The sequence below is a fragment of the Babylonia areolata genome, chromosome 7 (assembly GCF_041734735.1).
Source record: "Babylonia areolata isolate BAREFJ2019XMU chromosome 7, ASM4173473v1, whole genome shotgun sequence".
NCBI classification, from domain to species: domain Eukaryota; kingdom Metazoa; phylum Mollusca; class Gastropoda; order Neogastropoda; family Buccinidae; genus Babylonia; species Babylonia areolata.
Window position 1 is genome coordinate 53,112,294 of NC_134882.1, and position 19,048 is coordinate 53,131,341.

Below are 19,048 nucleotides of genomic sequence, written 5' to 3' on the forward strand. Positions count from 1 at the left end.
ATGTTTGTGCGCGCGCGCGTGTGTGCATGTGTGTGTGTGCGCGCGCGCATGCGTGTGTGCGTGCGTGCGTGCGTGCGTGCGCGTGCGTGCTCAGAAAGCACTGACAGACATCACCGACTTCGTGGACGACATGCGAGAAGAAAGGCGTGTTGGGGAGGGGTGGAGGGAGGGGAGGGTGCACGAAGACAATTATCTTTGTGGCCTTGGGACTTTTCCAACACTCCACGAGCAAGTCAGCAGGGGTAGGGGGGGCACCGACGGGGTGTGCGGGTGTGTGTGTGGAGGAGGGGGAGTTGCAGACGAGGAAGAGAAGTGTGGGGGTGGGGGCTGGGGGTGAGGGGTTGGAAGGTAATGACAACGGACTGTTCACCCCTTTCCCACACCCTTCCCTGCCCCCCCCCCCTCCACCTCCCGGCCCCCTCCCCCACATTGTCACTGACGTTTAAGGGACACCTACACTTGTAGTGGAACACACATGACGATCTCATCAAAGAACAAGTTATAAAGATGTTTACCCCTCCTCTCTGCGCCCCCCCCCCCACCCCGTTTACCCTTCCTCTCTGCGCCCCCCCCCCCCCCACCCCGTTTACCCTTCCTCTCTGCGCCCCCCACCCCCACTCCTCCCTCCATCCCACCTCCATCCCACCTTATGAAATCACAGAAACATTGATATCAATAAATTTTCCTATAAAAACACACACTGAAACAAACAAACGAAAAACAAACAAGAAGAAAAAAAACCCACCACAGCTTTGGTGTGTCAGGTTGGTGGAGAAAAGGCTTCAGAGTTTAACAACGACCTGTATGACTGTCTCAGACTGCATCTGCAGGGAACCTTGCAAAGGGCTGCCAAGCCGGTCAGTTGATTTTCCTTTTTCAGTCTGTCGCACGGTGATAAGCGATTCTACTGTGTCAGTGCGCAGGTTTTGAAGTGAAATCCCAGTAAAAACCGCCCATGTCATGTTATGTGAATGGGATGCTGTCACAAAAGGCCAGTCTTGATGAAAAGTAGGTTATTCTCGCCTTGTTTTAGTTTCGATGTGTTTCCGAATTCAACTGAAGACTGAAGAGTGAAAAAAAAAAGGAAAAAAAAAGTAGTTGTACGTATTCCTAAGATAAAGACACAAATAGGCAAATGAATAAATGCATATAATATGTGGCTGGATTACTGGATTAAACAGGGCTTAGAACAAATGAATTACCTTTGATTTCTTATTCGTTTTCTCATCCTTATGGCACCTCGTGTGCGCAACAACGCGTAGTAAATGTTTGTTTTATCGAAATTTCAAAAGTGAGTTTGGTAGAGAAAAATATATGTCAAATGCCTGATAATTACGTTATCAGCTTCTTCAGATTTTGAAGTAGTGATTATAAGCTGGAAATAGAAACAGGGAGACACAAAGGCATACCACGAGAGTTTCGACTTTGTAAGGTTTGTAACATGATTGGGGAGGAGTTTCATTTTCTAATGGAATGTCCCAATTATGATCAGTTACGAAATAGATGTGTTCCTGAAAAAAATATTTGTCTCCAAAATCGGTTTTTAATTTTTGTAATATGCTCAAAGGAGGCAAAACAGTCAGTTTAGCTGTAAGTAAGATGATTAGATTTGCAAATGTTGCCTAGTTATAATTTTGGAGTTAAAAGACATTTGTGTTTTCTCAGCTTTTGTGTGACATTGTTGTGTATATGGAAATGTTTGTTCTGGGCACGAAAAGATTATTTTGCAGTAATCCTCCATGCTCCAATAGGAGTGAAAGGATAATTAAAACTTGAAACTTGACAAGCACCATGGCGGTTTTGGATTCGCATGTGGGAAGCAAAGGAACAGTTGATCTGAACAGTGTTGCCTTACTGTAGCTGTGATCACAGTCGGACATAATTCTATAACTGTAGTTGTCTGTTGTAGAGGCACTGCTGGCTTACTGGTAGTATAATGACTGTGTTTGACATTTAGTGCTGTGCCTTTCGTTTTCAGTTGGTGAAGAGATTGTTGTCAATTTCCCTCCCAACCCCCGGAGGACTGGACAAGTAAAGAGAGAGATCAAGCATTTTTTTAGTAAGTGGCTCAAAGTCCAACAGAAATAATGATTGGTGATAGTCATAGTCCCGGGTAGCAACATGGATGTTTCCCACGACGCTGTGCCCTCGCCAGAAAGTCCTGTGGGCGGTGAGCAAAGTACACGCTGACACAGACGGTATGCTGGTGAGCCGCACAGTGCACACTGACACCTACTATGCTGGTGAGCACAGTGCACACTGACACAGACATAATTACTATGCTGGTGAGCACAGTGCACACTGACAGACATACTGTGCTGGTGAGCACACTGACACACACTGACACAGTCGGTATGCTGGTGAGCAAAGCACACGCACTGACACAGACATACTAATTACTATGCTGGTGAGCACAGTAGACACTTACACAGACATACTATGCTGGTGAACACACACACACACACACACACACACACACTGACACAGACGGTATGCTAGTGAGCAAAGCACACACACTGACACAGACATACTAATTACTATGCTGGTGAGCACAGTACACACTTACACAGCCATACTATGCTGGTGAGCACAGACACTGACACAGCCATACTATGCTGGTGAGCACAGACACTGACACAGACATACTATGCTGGTGAGCACAGTGCACACTGACACAGACATACTAATTACTATGCTGGTGAGCACAGTACACACTGACACAGCCATACTATGCTGGTGAGCACAGTACACACTGACACAGACATACTATGCTGGTGAGCACAGTGCACACTGACACAGACATACTATGCTGGTGAGCACAGTACACACTGACACAGACATACTATGCTGGTGAGCACAGACACTGACACAGACATACTATGCTGGTGAGCACAGTGCACACTGACACAGACATACTATGCTGGTGAGCACAGTACACACTGACACAGACATACTATGCTGGTGAGCACAGTGCACACTGACACAGACATACTATGCTGGTGAGCACACACACTAACACAGACATACTATGCTGGTGAAGCGCACACATTGACACAGACGATATGCTGATGAGCACACACATTCACATTGACACAGACGGTAGAATAGAATAGAATAGAATAGAATAGAATATTTTATTGTCCAAAGACCTGAAGGTGAATAAGAGACACAATAAAACATAGACATGAGCATAATATTAAGAAAAGAAACATTCATAAACAAATTTCGCCAGCCTTGGCTGAAATTCTTTCAGTTGGGTTGATTCACGAGGCTTGGCATTTGGACGACATATATCGATCAGGAATCTGTTTCTATAAATATTGTATTCTACTCAATTGTCTGAAAGGTGTATCTCGTTTTCTAGACTGTTACAGGTATCACACAGTCTTTGCTCTTTCGATATGTGGTTTTATTATTATTATTATTATTATTATTATACCTTTCCTGTTCAATTTGCAAGTCATGGGCGCTGATTCGTAACATAGTGTTTTTCTGTGTTGTATATTTCTGTATTTTCAAATATGGTTCAGTTTTATAATTTGTCACAGCGTTCTTGTGAAATTCTAATTTAGATGAACCGCTTCTGGTTCCAAAATTTTACATATTGATTTTCCAGCTTCTTGGACGTAGCATACTTTAATCTTTTAGCACAAAGACTGAACTTTTTCCAAGCATGATCCAATCCAGTGCTAGTTAATACATTTCTTATGAAAAGTAGCCAGTGAAGATTTTTGTTTGTTTGACGATGCATGCACTTATATGTTGTGTATACAAGTGAATTTTGAGGAAGCTCTAGTATGTGTATCCAATAGCCAATAACTTGACTTTTTTTTTTTTTTTTTTTTTTTTTTTAAAGGCCAATTGGGAATCTTCCTAATTCTCCAAAAACTGGGAGAACCATTGCTGGTGAGCACACACACTGACACAGACATACTATGCTGGTGAGCGCACACACTGACACAGACATACTATGCTGGTGAGCACACACACACTGACACAGACATACTATGCTGGTGAGCGCACACACTGACACAGACATACTATGCTGGTGAGCGCACACACTGACACAGACATACTATGCTGGTGAGCGCACACACTGACACAGACATACTATGCTGGTGAGCGCACACACTGCCACAGACATACTATGCTGGTGAGCGCACACACTGCCACAGACGGGGGATATGCTGGCCGTTGTTGTCCAGTTAAGGAGGAAGATGGCAGAATGGTTGAAACGCTCATACAGCGAGTCCGTGAGGGTGTGGGTTCGAATCCTGCTCTCGCCCTTTCTCCCAAGTTTGACTGGAAAATCAAACTGAGCGTTTAGTCTTTCGGATGAGACGATAAACCGAGGTCCTTGTGTGCAGCACGCACTTGGCGCACTGAAAAAGAACCCATGGCAACGAGAAGTGTTGTCCTCTGGCAAAATTCTGTAAAAAGAAATCCATTCTGAAAGGTACACAAATACATAAGCATGCAAACAAGGCCCGACAAGCGCGTTGGGTTATGCTGCTGTCAGGCATCTGCTTAGCAGATGTGGTGTAGCGTATATGGATTTGTCCGAACGCAGCCAGTGACGCCTCCTTGAGAAACTGAAACCGAGACTGTCCAACTGAACATCGGCATGCTGTTCTTCAGCACGTCGTCACGTGTGTTTGCTCATATACTGGTGTGTCAGTTGATTTGCTTTTGGTCTGGTGTCAGTGAATCATTCAGGATGAATGTCACGATATTCTGTGATATGTTTCGTAAAATATTCCTTAACACGTGTATGGATAGTTGCTTGATGTCCACATCCCGCATTTTGTATCCGCGGACTGATGTGTTCCTTTACGAAAGGCCGAAATACGACTGGAAATCAGAGTATTGAAGTGTTATAATTTCTTTACATACTCATGTGCTTTGTGTTTGGGGAAGAGATGTTTTTGGTTGGTCTGTTTGACATATTTCCTAATGAAGTGTTTTGGTATTGTTTCCGATGTGGCATTCTTTTTTTTTCTTTTCCTTTCTTGCTTCCTTTTCTTTCCTTGTTTTCTTTTTCTTTTTCTTTTTTCCCCTCATTCCTGCCTTCCTACGTTAATCCTCCTCCATCTCAGTACTTCTTCTTTGAACAAACTTGTCCCCCCCCCCCCCCCCCCACCCCCTACCAGTCTTTCTGCTCAACACTCCCCCTCCACTCTCCATACCAGTCTTTCTGATCAACACCCTCCCCCCTCCACACCAGTCTTTCTGATCAACACTCCCCCCCCCCCCATCCCCTATCAGTCTTTCTGATCAACACCCCCCCCCCTCCAGTCCCTGCCAATCTTTCTGATCAACGCTCCCCCTCCAGTCCCTACCAGTCTTTCTGATCAACGCTCCCCCTCCAGTCCCTACCAGTCTTTCTGATCAACGCTCCCCCTCCAGTCCCTGCCAATCTTTCTGATAAACGCTCCCCCTCCAGTCCCTACCAATCTTTCTGATCAACACTCCCCCTCCACCCTTCCTATCAATCTTTCTGATCAACACTCCCCCTCCCTACCAGTCTTTCTGATCAACACCCCCCCTCCCATCCACCCTCCCTACCTGTCTTTCTGATCAATATTCCCCTCCACCCCTCCATCCACTATCAGTCTTTCTGATCAACACTCCCCCTCCGCCCCCTTCCAATCTTTCTGATCAACACTCCCCCTCCACCCTCACTGCCAGTCTTTCTGATCAACACTCCCCCTCCACCCTCCCTACCAGTCTTTCTGATCAACACTCCCCCTCCGCCAGTCTTTCTGGTCAACACTCCCCCTCCACCCTCCCTACCAGTCTTTCTGATCAACACCCCCCTCCACCAGTCTTTCTGATCAACACTCCCCCTCCACCCTCCCTACCAGTCTTTCTGATCAACACCCCCCTCCACCAGTCTTTCTGATCAACACTCCCCCTCCACCCTCCCTACCAGTCTTTCTGATCAACACTCCCCCTCCACCAGTCTTTCTGATCAACACTCCCTCTCCACCCTCCATACCAGTCTTTCTGATCAACACTCCCCCTCCACAAGTCTTTCTGATCAACACTCCCCCTCCACCCTCCCTACCAGTCTTTCTGATCAACACCCCCCTCCACCAGTCTTTCTGATCAACACTCCCCCTCCACCCTCCCTACCAGTCTTTCTGATCAACACTCCCCCTCCACCAGTCTTTCTGATCAACACTCCCCCTCCACCCTCCCTACCAGTCTTTCTGATCAACACTCCCCCTCCACCAATCTTTCTGATCAACACTCCCCCTCCACCCTCCCTACCAGTCTTTCTGATCAACACCCCCCTCCACCAGTCTTTCTGATCAACACTCCCCCTCCACCCTCCCTACCAGTCTTTCTGATCAACACTCCCCCTCCACCCTCCCTACCAGTCTTCCTGATCAACACTCCCCTCAACCCCCATCGCTCTACCAGTCTTTCTGATCAATACCACCCACCACCCCCTTCCAGTCTTTCTGATCAACACTCCCCCACCACCCTCCCTACCAGTCTTTCTGATCAGCACTCCTCCCTCCCTACCAATCTTTCTGATCAGTACTCCCCTCCACCAGTCTTTCTGGTCAACACTCCCACTCCACCCTCCCTACCAGTCTTTCCGATCCCTCCCACACCCCCCACCCACCCCACACACACCCTCCCTACCAGTCTTTCTGATCAACACCCCCCTCCACCAGTCTTTCTGATCAACACTCCCCCTCCACCCTCCATACCAGTCTTTCTGATCAACACTCCCCCTCCACCCTCCCTACCAGTCTTTCTGATCAACACTCCCCCTCCACCCTCCCTACCAGTCTTTCTGATCAACACTCCCCCTCCACCCTCCCTACCAGTCTTTCTGATCAACACTCCCCCTCCACCCTCCATACCAGCCTTTCTGATCAACACTCCCCTCCACCAGTCATTCTGATCAACACTCCCCCTCCACCCTCCATACCAGCCTTTCTGATCAACACTCCCCCTCCACCCTCCATACCAGCCTTTCTGATCAACACTCCCCCTCCACCCTCCATACCAGCCTTTCTGACTGCAAGACAGAAGCAGACAGGGGAAGCCAGAGAGGCAGCAAAGCTGGCTGGACAAGACAAACTATTTGACACTTCTGACGGCGCTGTGAGGCCATACAACAAAGCTGAGCACAGCTGGCTGGACAAGACAAACTATTTGACACTTCTGACGGCGCTGTGAGGCCATACAACAAAGCTGAGCACAGCTGGCTGGACAAGACAAACTGTTTGGCACTTCTGACGACGATGGGAGGCCATACAACCTAGCTGGTTGACATTTCTCATTTCTTTAAACTGGTTATTATACAGCATCGCACGATACGCCTACGTTTTTTTGATTTTTTGTTGTTGTTTTTTGCCGCGACTACTCGCAAAACAGGGCTTTCACACTGATTTGCGGTTTTGTCGGTGAAGTCTAATTTCAGCATCCTAAATTATTGCCCATTTTACTGGCAATTTATGTCCATGTATTAAACGATATTACCATTAGTAGATGTTGTGACCCATTTTCAGTGGATTTCAACTCTTTTTTTCTTTTTCTTTTTTTTATACGTTATTTGACTCCATTTTGATGCAGATTCAGTCACTGAACTAACGTGCCACCATCATGCTTTTCAGTTATGGTTTTCGTCACACAAACAGTCGACATGTAACCAGCGGGTGCAATAATTTAGGATGCTGAAATTGGACATTCTAACACTTATTTTGCCTTTGCCATCTGTCTTGTATTTTCAGTTTCCTGTATTCCATCAGTCAACAGAAATCCTCACCAAGTTGTGTGTTTTTGAACGAAACTTTCATTTCGGCAAACGAGAGCGATGAAAGTGGGATTCTTTGGATGAAATTTCAGCACTGTATCTTCTGCGGGATAGGAAGGCGGGGGAGCAGGGAGACCTTGGCAGGGTGTGTGGGGGAGGTGTTGGGTGGTGGTGGTGGGGAGTGTTGACCACTGAGAAAGACTGGTGGAGAGGAGCGTTGATCAGAAAGGCTGGTAGGGAGGGTGGAGGGGGAGTGTTGACCAGAAACACTGATAGGGAGGGTGGAGGGGGGGGGGGAGTGTTGACCAGAAAGACTGGTGGAGGGGAGTGTTGATCAGAAAGACTGGTAGGGAGGGTGGAGGGGGAGTGTTGACCAGAAACACTGATAGGGAGGGTGGAGGGGGAGTGTTGACCAGAAACACTGATAGGGAGGGTGGAGGGGGGGGAGTGTTGACCAGAAAGACTGGTGGAGGGGAGTGTTGATAAGAAAGACTGATAGGGAGGGTGGAGGGGGAGTGTTGATCAGAAAGACTGGTGTGGAGGGTGGAGGGGGAGTGTTGATCAGAAACACTGGTAGGGAGGGTGGTGGGGGAGTGTTGATCAGAAAGACTGGTAGGGAGGGTGGTGGGTGGTATTGATCAGAAAGACTGGTAGGGAGGGTGGAGGGGGAGTGTTGATCAGAAACACTGGTAGGGAGGGTGGAGGGGGGTTTTGATCAGAAAGACTGGTAGGGAGGGTGGAGGGGGAGTGTTGATCAGAAACACTGGTAGGGAGGGTGGTGGGGGGTTTTGATCAGAAAGACTGGTAGGGAGGGTGGTGGGGGAGTGTTGATCAGAAAGACTGGTAGGGAGGGTGAAGGGGAGTGTTGATCAGAAGGACTGGTAGGGAGGGTGGTGGGGGAGTGTTGATCAGAAAGACTGGTAGGGAGGGTGGTGGGGGAGTGTTGATCAGAAAGACTGGTATAGCGATGGGGGTGGAGGGGAGTGTTGATTAGAAAGACTGGTAGGGAGGGTGGAGGGGGGTTGTTCATCAATCTCTTGTAGTTGTTTTTCATCCCTTATTCCTTTGTACGAACTGTCCTTTCTATGTAGCAAAACGGACAGTCTGCCTACTGTTGGTATGTGCACGTATACAAAATATTTTATTGATTTTTGAAATTGCATCTGTCAGTATTAAACTTATGTATGAGGTTTGAAAACCGTAGCAACACGATTTTAAACAGAATGTTACACTGATTGACTCAGTCATTGTCCGTTTTGTCAGTGGACAGTTTTAAGGGTCAGCAGCCATGTTTAGTGTTTCACTCCCAGAGGAAGGGAAAGGAGCTTATCAACCAATAGCTTCATAGTCAACTGAAGGAGGTGATCAGGAAAACCAATCTTCAGCTGTATCAGTTCAGTTCCGTAGTCTAGAAATCTCCACACCCTTAGATAGAAAAGCGTCGCTGGTTCCACCAGTTTATTTATTTCTTGACGTATTCTGTGATGTATGTCGTGCTGTGTGCTGTGACGGAGGCTAGGATCCTGACGCATGCACACGCACCCCAGTGTCCAACCACTCTGACAAAGGCGCGCGTGCATAGTATATTCAAAATGTAGACGACTGAAAGGATTATCGTTGATACGAGCGTGACAGAATCGCGCGCGCGCGCACACACACACACACACACACACACACACACTCACTCACTCACTCACACACACACACACACACACACACAGATGGTACTCCACTCACAGCACATCCCGACAGGTTCTTCCAGTCCTTCAACCTTTCCCCTGTATTTAGCCTGGAGCGGTGTCAGAGACAAAACAACGTTCGTTGATATGAGTAGCTCTCTGACCCCCCTTCAAGGTCATCGACCGACAGCTGCTCACAACCTTGACCCAGGTCATAGTTCCTTCACCCGCGTGTTTGTTTGGCTTTAGGCGGTGTTATGTGTGCGCTGGGAAAGCTCCCCCCGGAAGGCCAACCCCCCCCGGACGTTTTGGAATTGAGGAGCCGTGTTTATTATTACATCCCATACTTCGCACACACACACATGTAGTGAAAATATCCCATGCTCAGTCGACCATTCCATATATAAATCAGGATCCAACATTTAGGTATTTATAAGACTTGCCGTAATGTTCATGAAAAGAAGGCCACAGTTCTGTTAAAAAAAAAAACCTGTTCGTGTCGCAAATATGTGAAAAAAAAGTTGGTCCAAATATGTCACAGAGAAACAGGATGAGTAACTGCACGACAACGCTCGCGAAATCAACGATATGAATTCCATTGCGCTCAGGAATTTGAAACAACAAAGACAAATTAGGGCTCGGTACTTATGGCCAATATTGGAAGTTGATGCGGCATGTTCCGGCCAACGTTATGTGCTCTTTTCTTTCTTTCTTTCTTTTCTGGTGGTTTCTTTGTTTTTTCCACATCCTTCCTTTCTTTGATCATAATGATTGTAATTATTTTCTTATTTTCTTTTCAACGCATACCACAGGCTGTTACTAGTTTGGAGGCTGCTTTTAGTTTATTTTTTTTATTATTATTATTATTTTTTAATGTTGTCTTTGGTTAATTTGTTCGAGAACATGACCACTAAGAAAACAGTAACCAGTCGTTCCGACATTTTCCCTTTTCTCTGTCTTCGATCGTTGGTTTGACAATAGCCTTGAACTTTGTCAAACGTTGCAGCCAGCGTCAAACAAAACATGTTCCTCGCTTTGATTGGTTTGTTGCTCTTCAGCTTTTCCAAAGCCGGACAGTCATGGATGGCGAATATGCGCCGTTTAAGAATTGTGAGTCTGTCGCCTCCTTTTTATCACACACACACACACACACACACATGCGCGCGCGCGCGCACACACACACACACACACACACAAACACACACACATATGCACGCACGCACGCGCGCGCGCACACACACATACACACGCAAACACACACACACATATGCACGCACGCACGCACGTACGCACGCACGCACGCACGCACGCACGCACACACACACACACACACACACCACCCCCCAACAACCGGTCATTTGACCATGACACAGTTCTTATTTGTAGTGTCCCTAACAACCACCATTATTAGTACTGGATATTTACGTAAACAGTAACAGAATGAACACACTTACTCAAGTCAACTTAGTAGTTTTTGTATCTAGTTAGTGACATCCCCCCTTCAAAAACCCCTTCGGGAAAAAAAAAAAGCAAAACAACAACAACGAAAAACAACACAACAACAGCAAAAGCAAAAAACAAACAAAAACAACAATAACAAAAACACAAAAACAAACAAACAAAAAAAGCCCCCAATGAAAGGAAAAGTGGGTGAAGGCTATAACTGTCTGTAAGTGTTGCGTTACTTTCAGTGTTGTTTAGACTTTTCCATATCTTGCTATGCATGCCCTGTTCCATGTCGCAGCTGCTGAAGTTGATGTTGCTTCTGGTCAAATTGAGGCTTCTGCTACGGCGTAGCAGCTACTGCTACTGCTACTGCTGTTCCATATATATATATTATATTAATGTACAAACAAAAAATGTGTGCTTCTGGTTTTGTAAGTTTATTATGTATATGTCCATGCTTTATATGCATGCTCATTCAGCCAATTCAGATATTCACCATGCACCTTTTGATACTTTAGTTTAGATGCAGTTTTCTATTTTGGATTGCAGGAGAGCCTTCCAAATGCCTATAAACCACATTCTGGATTCAGCTTCCATCTCCACATCCCTACTCCGGGTTTCAGTACATTTCAAAATTTTAGAATATCATTTCTGTGAAGATGCTGATGCACGTCTGACCAGTTAATAATGTACTATAAGATGATTGGTATGCTTGCAATGTTCATTGGAAATATTGGGTTTATTTATGTCAAATGATATATCTGTGTTTGACAATGCTATAAATATATTCATTTCAAGAAGTAGCAAACATGATTATACTCATTTCAAGAAGTAGCAATTTGTCAGCCTTTGATAGCCTTACACAAAAACAAGGGGGAAAAATCACGAACGTCCATGATATTGTTTTAGGACATTAACAGACTTAATTCAAATAGTGGAAAAGGAGAGAGAGAAAGAAGGGGGGGGGGGGGGGGGGGGGGGGGGGACGCAGCTGTTGTTTCGCTGTGAACATGTATTGATCAGATTGGAAGCACAGATGGTCCGTATTATTCGGATCTGTCTGTCTGTTTCTCTGTCTCTGTCACTCTCTGTGTATATGTCTGTCTGTCTCTCCCTCTCTGTCTGTCTGTGTGTATCTGTCACTCTCTCTTTCTCTCAGTCTCTCTCTCTCCTTACCCTTTCTGTTTGAATTAAGTCTGTTAAAGAAATTATGTCTGGTTTTACTCTCCCTTCTCCTCAAAATAGATCTGTTATTAATACTCAACATCATGAACACATGATTTCTGTACCGTTTCCTAGAATTGATCTATTAAAGTCCGGTCTATCATTCTCGGGGGTTGCTTATGGAATGATATGTTAACATGTATAAAAGTGAACACAGTTCAAAGTATCTCAGTATTTAAAAACGCATACGTGCATATCTCATGAAAAATCTATAAACATGCTCCACGTTCTTATGTTAATATAAACCACATACGTGCATATCTCATGAAAAATCTATAAACATGCTCCACGTTCTTATGTTAATATAAACCACATACGTGCATATCTCATGAAAAATCTATAAACATGCTCCACGTTCTTATGTTAATATAAACCACAATTTCATTGATTATTGATAATCAAAGCGTTTATGTCTCTTTGTCTATCTGTCTTTGCTTCTGTCAGGTCTACCTGTTTCTTTATTTCTTCACCCAGTCTCTCTTTTTCTTTTCGTCTTCTTCTTCTTCCCTTCATTCTTACTTTCTCTCTCCTCCATAAATTCACAAATGGAGAAAGTGCATACATATGCAATAAAACGTTTCCTTAATGTACCTATTCATTCATCCAACACAATGTTATATGGTGAAACAGGCAGATACCCTTTGTACATAAAAAAAAACATTTGTGAAATGCATTAAATATTGGTTTAAATTACTGAAGCTTCCACAATCACGTTTATGTAGACAGGCTTACGATATGATGCTGTTACAATTGGAATTAGATAAAGAAAACTGGGCTTTTAGTGTTAAAAAGGTTTTATGTGAACATGGTTTTGGAAATGTGTGGATGTGTCAGGATGTAGGAAATGAACAGCAATTTATAGCAGAATTTAAAGACAGGCTAATTTGTTCTTTTAAACAGAACTGGCACTCAGATATGGAAAGTAATGACAAATATAGTTGGTTTTTCACATTTAAAAGCATATTTCAGATGGAAAAATATCTCACAGTAAAAACAAATAAATGGCACAGACTAAATTTGGCAAAATTTCGCCTGAGAACATGTGGCTTCAAAGCAAACAAAAGATGGTTTCAAGCAGACACATCCACAGAATCGCCATGCCCTTTGTGTGCATTCAGAGTTGATGATGAAATACATTTCCTGTTTCAGTGTAAGTCATATGATGAACTGAGAAAACAAATGTGCATTCTTTGAGTTAGATATTGCTAAAAGACATGATCTCGTTGCTGCTTTATCGTCTGATGATGAAGTAAAAATACAGTCGATAGCGAAATTTATTGCAGAACCATACACATTAAGACATAACCTTATTAACGATAATAATAACGGTAATAACGAGGAAAATAATAATGTGTAGTATCTAGTTTTGTGTGTGTTCTGATGATAAGTAAATACCGATAAATTAAATAACAACACAACAGAATGGGTGGCTGAGTTTGGTTATATTATTCCTTTTTCCTTTTTATTTTATTTTCTAAGTGTTTATTTCATTTGTTTAAATTTGAGGAACTTTGAAAAAGAATGTGAAAGGGTATGTGAGAGGTACTACTGGATCGAGCAGAATGTGTTCTGCTATTCTTGTGTTAAACAAAAATCCCCCCCCCCCTTGTCAATAGACCCTTGCAGGTAATGACAATAAAGTGTCAAAGTGTCTCTCCTCCATAAATGTATTATTTGTACATGTCATTGTACCATTCATATATGCTGTTGATGTATTATGTGATGTACATGTTCACTTTTTTGTTGTTGTTCTTGTTGGAAGGGTGGGTGGATGAGGGAGCAGGAGAATTTTATTTTCTTCCTCTTCTTTTTTTGTGTGAAGAATTTGCTTTTGTGCATGCATTTTCCTTACTCCCCCACCCCACCCCCCTCAGACTCCACCCAGAAGGCCAGATGTTAAAAAAGAAAAAAAAAGAAAGAAAAAAAAAGCAGTTGTGCTTATTCCCTTACCATCATGAAATACAAAATTTCGTTCGTTCGTTCGTTTGTTCTCTTCCCCATCTCCAACCCTCTACCTCCTTCATTCTGTGCCATCGTCTTTGTCTGCTGTGTGTCCATCTCCCCCCCCCTCCCCCCCCTCCCCCCCCCCCCCCTCTCTCTCTCTCTCTCTCTCACAGCCAGTGACCCAGTAGCACAGTTGTGCGATGAGTAGTGATCAGTCTCACAGCTGTCGTTGTCAGTCTCACAGCTGTCGTTGTCATACAATTGTGAAGAGTACCAGTTCTTTACGTGTCACTGACCCACTGTCGTGTGTGTGTGTGTGTGTGTGTGTGTGTGTGTGTGTGTGTGTGTGTATTTTGTATTTGTATTTCTTTTTTATCACAACAGACTTCTCTGTGTGAAATTCGGGCTGCTCTCCCCAGGGAGAGCGCGTCGCCACACTACAGCGCCACCCATTTTTTTTGGTATTTTTTCCTGCGTGCAGTTTGATTTGTTTTTCCTATCGAAGTGGATTTTTCTACAGAATTTTGCCAGGAACAAACCCTTTTGTTGCCGTGGGTTCTTTTACGTGCGCAAAGTGCATGCTGCTCACGGGACCTCGGTTTATCGTCTCATCCGAATGACTAGCGTCCAGACCACCACTCAAGGTCTTGTGGAGGGGGAGAAAATATCGGCGGCCGAGCCGTGATTCGAACCAGCGCCCTCAGATTCTCTCGCTTCCTAGGCGGACGCGTTACCTCTAGGCCATCACTCCACTTTGTGTGTGTGTGTGTGTGTGTGTGTGTGTGTGTGTGTGTGTGAATGGATGGGTGATGTTTCTCTGATAAAGTCCTATTCTGTAGAGAAAAAAACAAACACACCTATGAATGGACTGGGGCTTCATTTCGTGACGCTGTTCCTTGCTTTGTTTCCATCCCTTGACCCTTTCATTGTCCAGTGTGGAAGCATCAGTATCAGTATCAGTCGCTCAAGGAGGCGTCACTGCGTTCGGACAAATCCATGTACGCTACAAGCTGATGCCTAACCAGCAGTGCAACCCAACGCGCTTAGTCAGGCCTTGAGAAAAAAAAAAGAAAATGAAAAAAAAAGAAAGAAAGAAAAAAAAAAGTAATAAAATAATAAGATAATAATAACAATAAATGAAAATAAAATAAAAGACAATAATGATGTTAAATTAGCAAATAAGCAAGTAAAACACGCAAACACACATTCGCACATACACACGCATACATATCAGATATGCAACAAACATGCAGTTTCACAGCTATGAATGCACAAACAAATACAAATAAACGTACACGTACACGAGCCACAACACACACACACACACACACATTACCCCCCCCCCCCCCCCCCCCATCCCCGTCATTTCTAGCCACACACTCATTTCTAGGCTACGTATCACAGCTTCCACGGCACACACACACACACACACACACACACACACACACACACACACACACACTTTCTTGTACAAGCGCACACACATACGCCCACCCCGAACCACACACACATAATTATATACAAATATATAGATGTAGCCAAGTGCTCAATGCGACTAGCTACTTACTGTGGCTACTCACAGCAACTAACGTGGCCAAGATCCTTGCAGTTCTTGACGAGAACTGGGGAGAGCAGCAAGATGCCACAGCCCTTGCTTGCTGCATTCTTCAACAGACAGCAGCGGCCCAAGGAGACGGTGACCGACTACGCGTCCCATCTTCAGCACCTATGGACCAAGGTCAACAAGGCTGAAGATGGGGTGATGCAGGTGCCAGCAGCCATACTCCGCGACGCCTTCGCCAGAGGCCTTCCTTCAGCCAGCTGTACTCAGACACGATGTCAGGCGCGACCACCCTGACACCACCTTCGAGGCAGCAAAGAAGGAGGCCCAGCAATTGGTGCGGGAGGACAGCCACACCTACAACACCTGCCCCGCCGTTGACAACACCACTGTTGCCCGCCTACAGTCTCAGCTGGCCACACTTACAGCTGAGGTCACCAGCCTGCGACGTCAGCTGCAGTCTCCTACGCCAGCACACCGTCCACATCCTCCAGGACCAGCGCTTCATCTTCACCGCTGTGCTCTGACCGCGCCCCGCACCCTCCACACTGTGTCTGGTGTGAGAGGCCCGGTCACACGGAGGATCAGTGTCGCCACAAGTGGCGCTACATGAAGAACGCCAGGCGACTGAATGCAGACCAGCAGCCTGCAGTTCCAGTCAGCAAACAGTGTGTCACTGACACACACACTGGGCAACCTGGGCTGACACCAACTCCAACTCCAAACCAGCGACGTAGGAGACGCCGACGCAGACGGAGGCACCACAGCACCACACCTGATGATGTGTTCACACAGGTGCCACTCTCACCTGTACTCAGCCTCACACCGTAGAGGCCCAGACAACGACCACCACCTGCTGTCACGCCGACTCACCCGGTCCCACTGCACGACCAGGGCGACAGAGTGTCTGACACTGACACTGATAGTGACAGTGGTGTGTGGCTGGTCAGGCCCAGACCTACACCCAGGACATCAACCCTGCAGGCTGCACCAGAGCCGCCTCCACTATTACCAGATCCTACACCCTGAAGGTCTCTGCAACTGATATCCAGAGTACCACTGACTGTGATGTGACTGGTGAAGTTTAATTTGCAGCCAGAACAGTGACACTGCAGCAAGAACAATCATGATGCCAATACTCATGTTGTTGTTGTTGTTTTATCTTAGCAAACTGAAGCCGTGCTGCATATATATTATTTAACATGTCATTCCTGTTAATGCTTTAAATCCGTTTTCATTTCAGCTACTTCTGCAAAATTCATGTTTTATGTTTTTGTTTTTTTAATTCTCTTTTTGCTAAAACCTGTGATCTAGCTTGTCACAAGGTCTTAGCAATGCAAAGTATGTCCATGAACATACTACAATAATTCATGTTATAATCTATGCTGTTATACATGTACGCTACTCTACATGTACGTCTGACAGTGATATGATACATAGATTGATAGGCACACAAATGAATGCTTTCCAACTTCATAGTGTATTCACCTAATTGGGACCCCTTCTCTATATCAAACTCTTCAAAGTTAATTGAGGATGCATTGGACTAAGTTCAAACTCTTAACTTAACCTGGCTAATGCCACTTTGAATATAGAAGAAGGGTGATGTTCCTAAGAATGTTGCAGTCACTCCAAATTTCACTTTGCTATCAGTTATCAGCTAAATTATCTCCCTTTACCGATTCAAAAACTCTTGTTTGAGGCTCAGCTATGTCTGCTCACAAGAATTACTTTCAATTAACCATCGCAGACAATGGATTTCAAAAGATGGGGGGGCCAAGTGCTCAATAAGACTGGCTACTTACTGTGACTACTCACAGCACAAGCTCAAAGCTGAGCTATAGCAGATGCTGTTTTCACAACTAACATGCCAGTCTTCAATGACTCGCGCAGAATGTGTGATGTCATTCCTGGTTCGAATCTAAAGCCTATTCTAAACCTATTCTCTAAACATCTATTAAATCAAGTCTCGGTATCGTTCACTGTTATATTATATTTGTTGTGCTTACACACACACTTTAATCAGTTAGAACCATATTTGATTTTAGTCTAATCGTTCGTCAGTGTCAAGATTTCAATTGACGTTAAGCTTACTTCATTTTGTCCTTCTCGACACACAACCACTCCATAACCAGCGTCGCCGTATGTGATTGGGTGAGCTCTAATGTGTGCTTCTGACGCAGCGTATTTAATTAATATCTCTTTTGTCAGATCAGTAAACTGCAAGTATTATATACTGGCAGAATTGTAGCAATTCCATCTTTAAATCTATTCCATTTATGTTTGCGTGTGTTAAACTAATTTAACGCAGTTTGTAATTTTCCGCGATGAGCTCGTTAAAACTAATCCGTTCAGGTGACTTAAATTAAGACTATAAATTCATCTTAAATAATCAACACTTCATTTTATACTCAGAAAGTAGGCGTTGAGCTCTTTCTTTTGCGACCTATCCAACATAGATCGGTTCAGGAATCATTTAGAAATCTATCACTGAACACCCAGAAACAAACACAATTCTTATCAGATTTAGGCCTGATTTGAGCCAATCTGCTTCGCATCACACGCGATTGTCTTTGCTGTCCGCTTAACTTGCATAAATAGACGGAGTGAGTGATCGCTGGTCACTTTTCACTTGACCAGTCATCTGAGCAGAGCTGCTCTCTCTCTCTCTCTTGCTGTGTCGCAAGCAGTGTGTGTGTGTGTGTGTGTGTGTTCCCACAACGGCTGGTGTCATCGCCATAACGCTTGCACTGTTCTATCTCTTCTTCTCCTCTTTATCTCTTATAACTATTGTAAATAAAACAATAGAAAAACCCTTTTGTGACTGGCCTCTATATGTTCCTGGCCTGTGCGCGGGGATTCTTGTCTATCCTTTAATTCAGTAAACAATCATCATAATTATTAATTCTTTTGTACTGTACCCTTTCATAAATATAATAATACCACTCTGGTACTCGGCTACATATATGCACACCCGCACGTTCCAATATTCCGTTGCTCCCACAGTACAGACATGCATACACACACATACCTCATCCTCTACACACACACACACACACACACACATACACATACGCACAGAGGCTGCCACTGATTGGCCGAAACAGGGGTGAGAAAAGATCTCTGATGCCAGGCACGTGGCGTCTAGCCACGCGACTGTTGCTCAGTCTGTTGAATTTGGAAAAGCCCACAAAGACTGTTCCGTTTTGAAGAAATTTGTGCAATGTTGGTTTGGAAATGATGCCGATATTTGTTTGATTTGCAAAGCATCGTGCTCTTTCATACTAGACTTACGGCCGCTCCCTCTCTACCTTTATTTCCTTGAAGCGATCGATGGTGTCATGGCCTTGTACCTGTTCTTTTTGGTATTCTTTGACTTTTCTGAGGATTTCCGATTTTCCTAGATGTAGGCCACTGCAG

The 19,048-nt window shown here is 44.8% G+C and overlaps 1 protein-coding gene across 4 annotated transcripts; it reads left to right on the top strand.

The window, feature by feature from the left end:
* The first annotated feature begins 759 nt into the window (after nucleotides 1–759).
* On the top strand, nucleotides 760–18,319 carry LOC143284310 (uncharacterized). 4 transcript variants are annotated; one of them, XM_076591013.1, is made up of 4 exons: nucleotides 760–857; nucleotides 1,979–2,243; nucleotides 3,857–3,906; nucleotides 15,677–18,319. In XM_076591013.1, the coding sequence occupies exons 2-4, from the start codon at nucleotides 2,126–2,128 to the stop codon at nucleotides 15,923–15,925; spliced, it is 417 nt and encodes a 138-aa protein (XP_076447128.1). In that variant the 5' UTR covers nucleotides 760–857; nucleotides 1,979–2,125; the 3' UTR covers nucleotides 15,926–18,319. The 4 variants fall into 4 exon arrangements, with proteins under 4 accessions (XP_076447128.1, XP_076447131.1, XP_076447130.1 ...); XM_076591015.1 differs by lacking the exon at nucleotides 760–857 and adding an exon at nucleotides 872–1,008; XM_076591014.1 differs by lacking the exon at nucleotides 760–857 and adding an exon at nucleotides 872–1,008 and having other exon boundaries at nucleotides 1,979–2,059.
* Nucleotides 18,320–19,048: the final 729 nt, after the last annotated feature.

Coding starts and splice junctions, on each gene's coding strand:
- LOC143284310 (XM_076591013.1), top strand. CDS start 2,126: ATGTTTCCCACGACGCTGTGCCCTCGCCAGAAAGTCCTGTGGGCGGTG. Junction 2,244..3,856: donor CACTGACACCTACTATGCTG/GTGAGCACAGTG, acceptor TTTTTTTTAAAG/GCCAATTGGGAATCTTCCTA. Junction 3,907..15,676: donor AACTGGGAGAACCATTGCTG/GTGAGCACACAC, acceptor AGATCCTTGCAG/TTCTTGACGAGAACTGGGGA.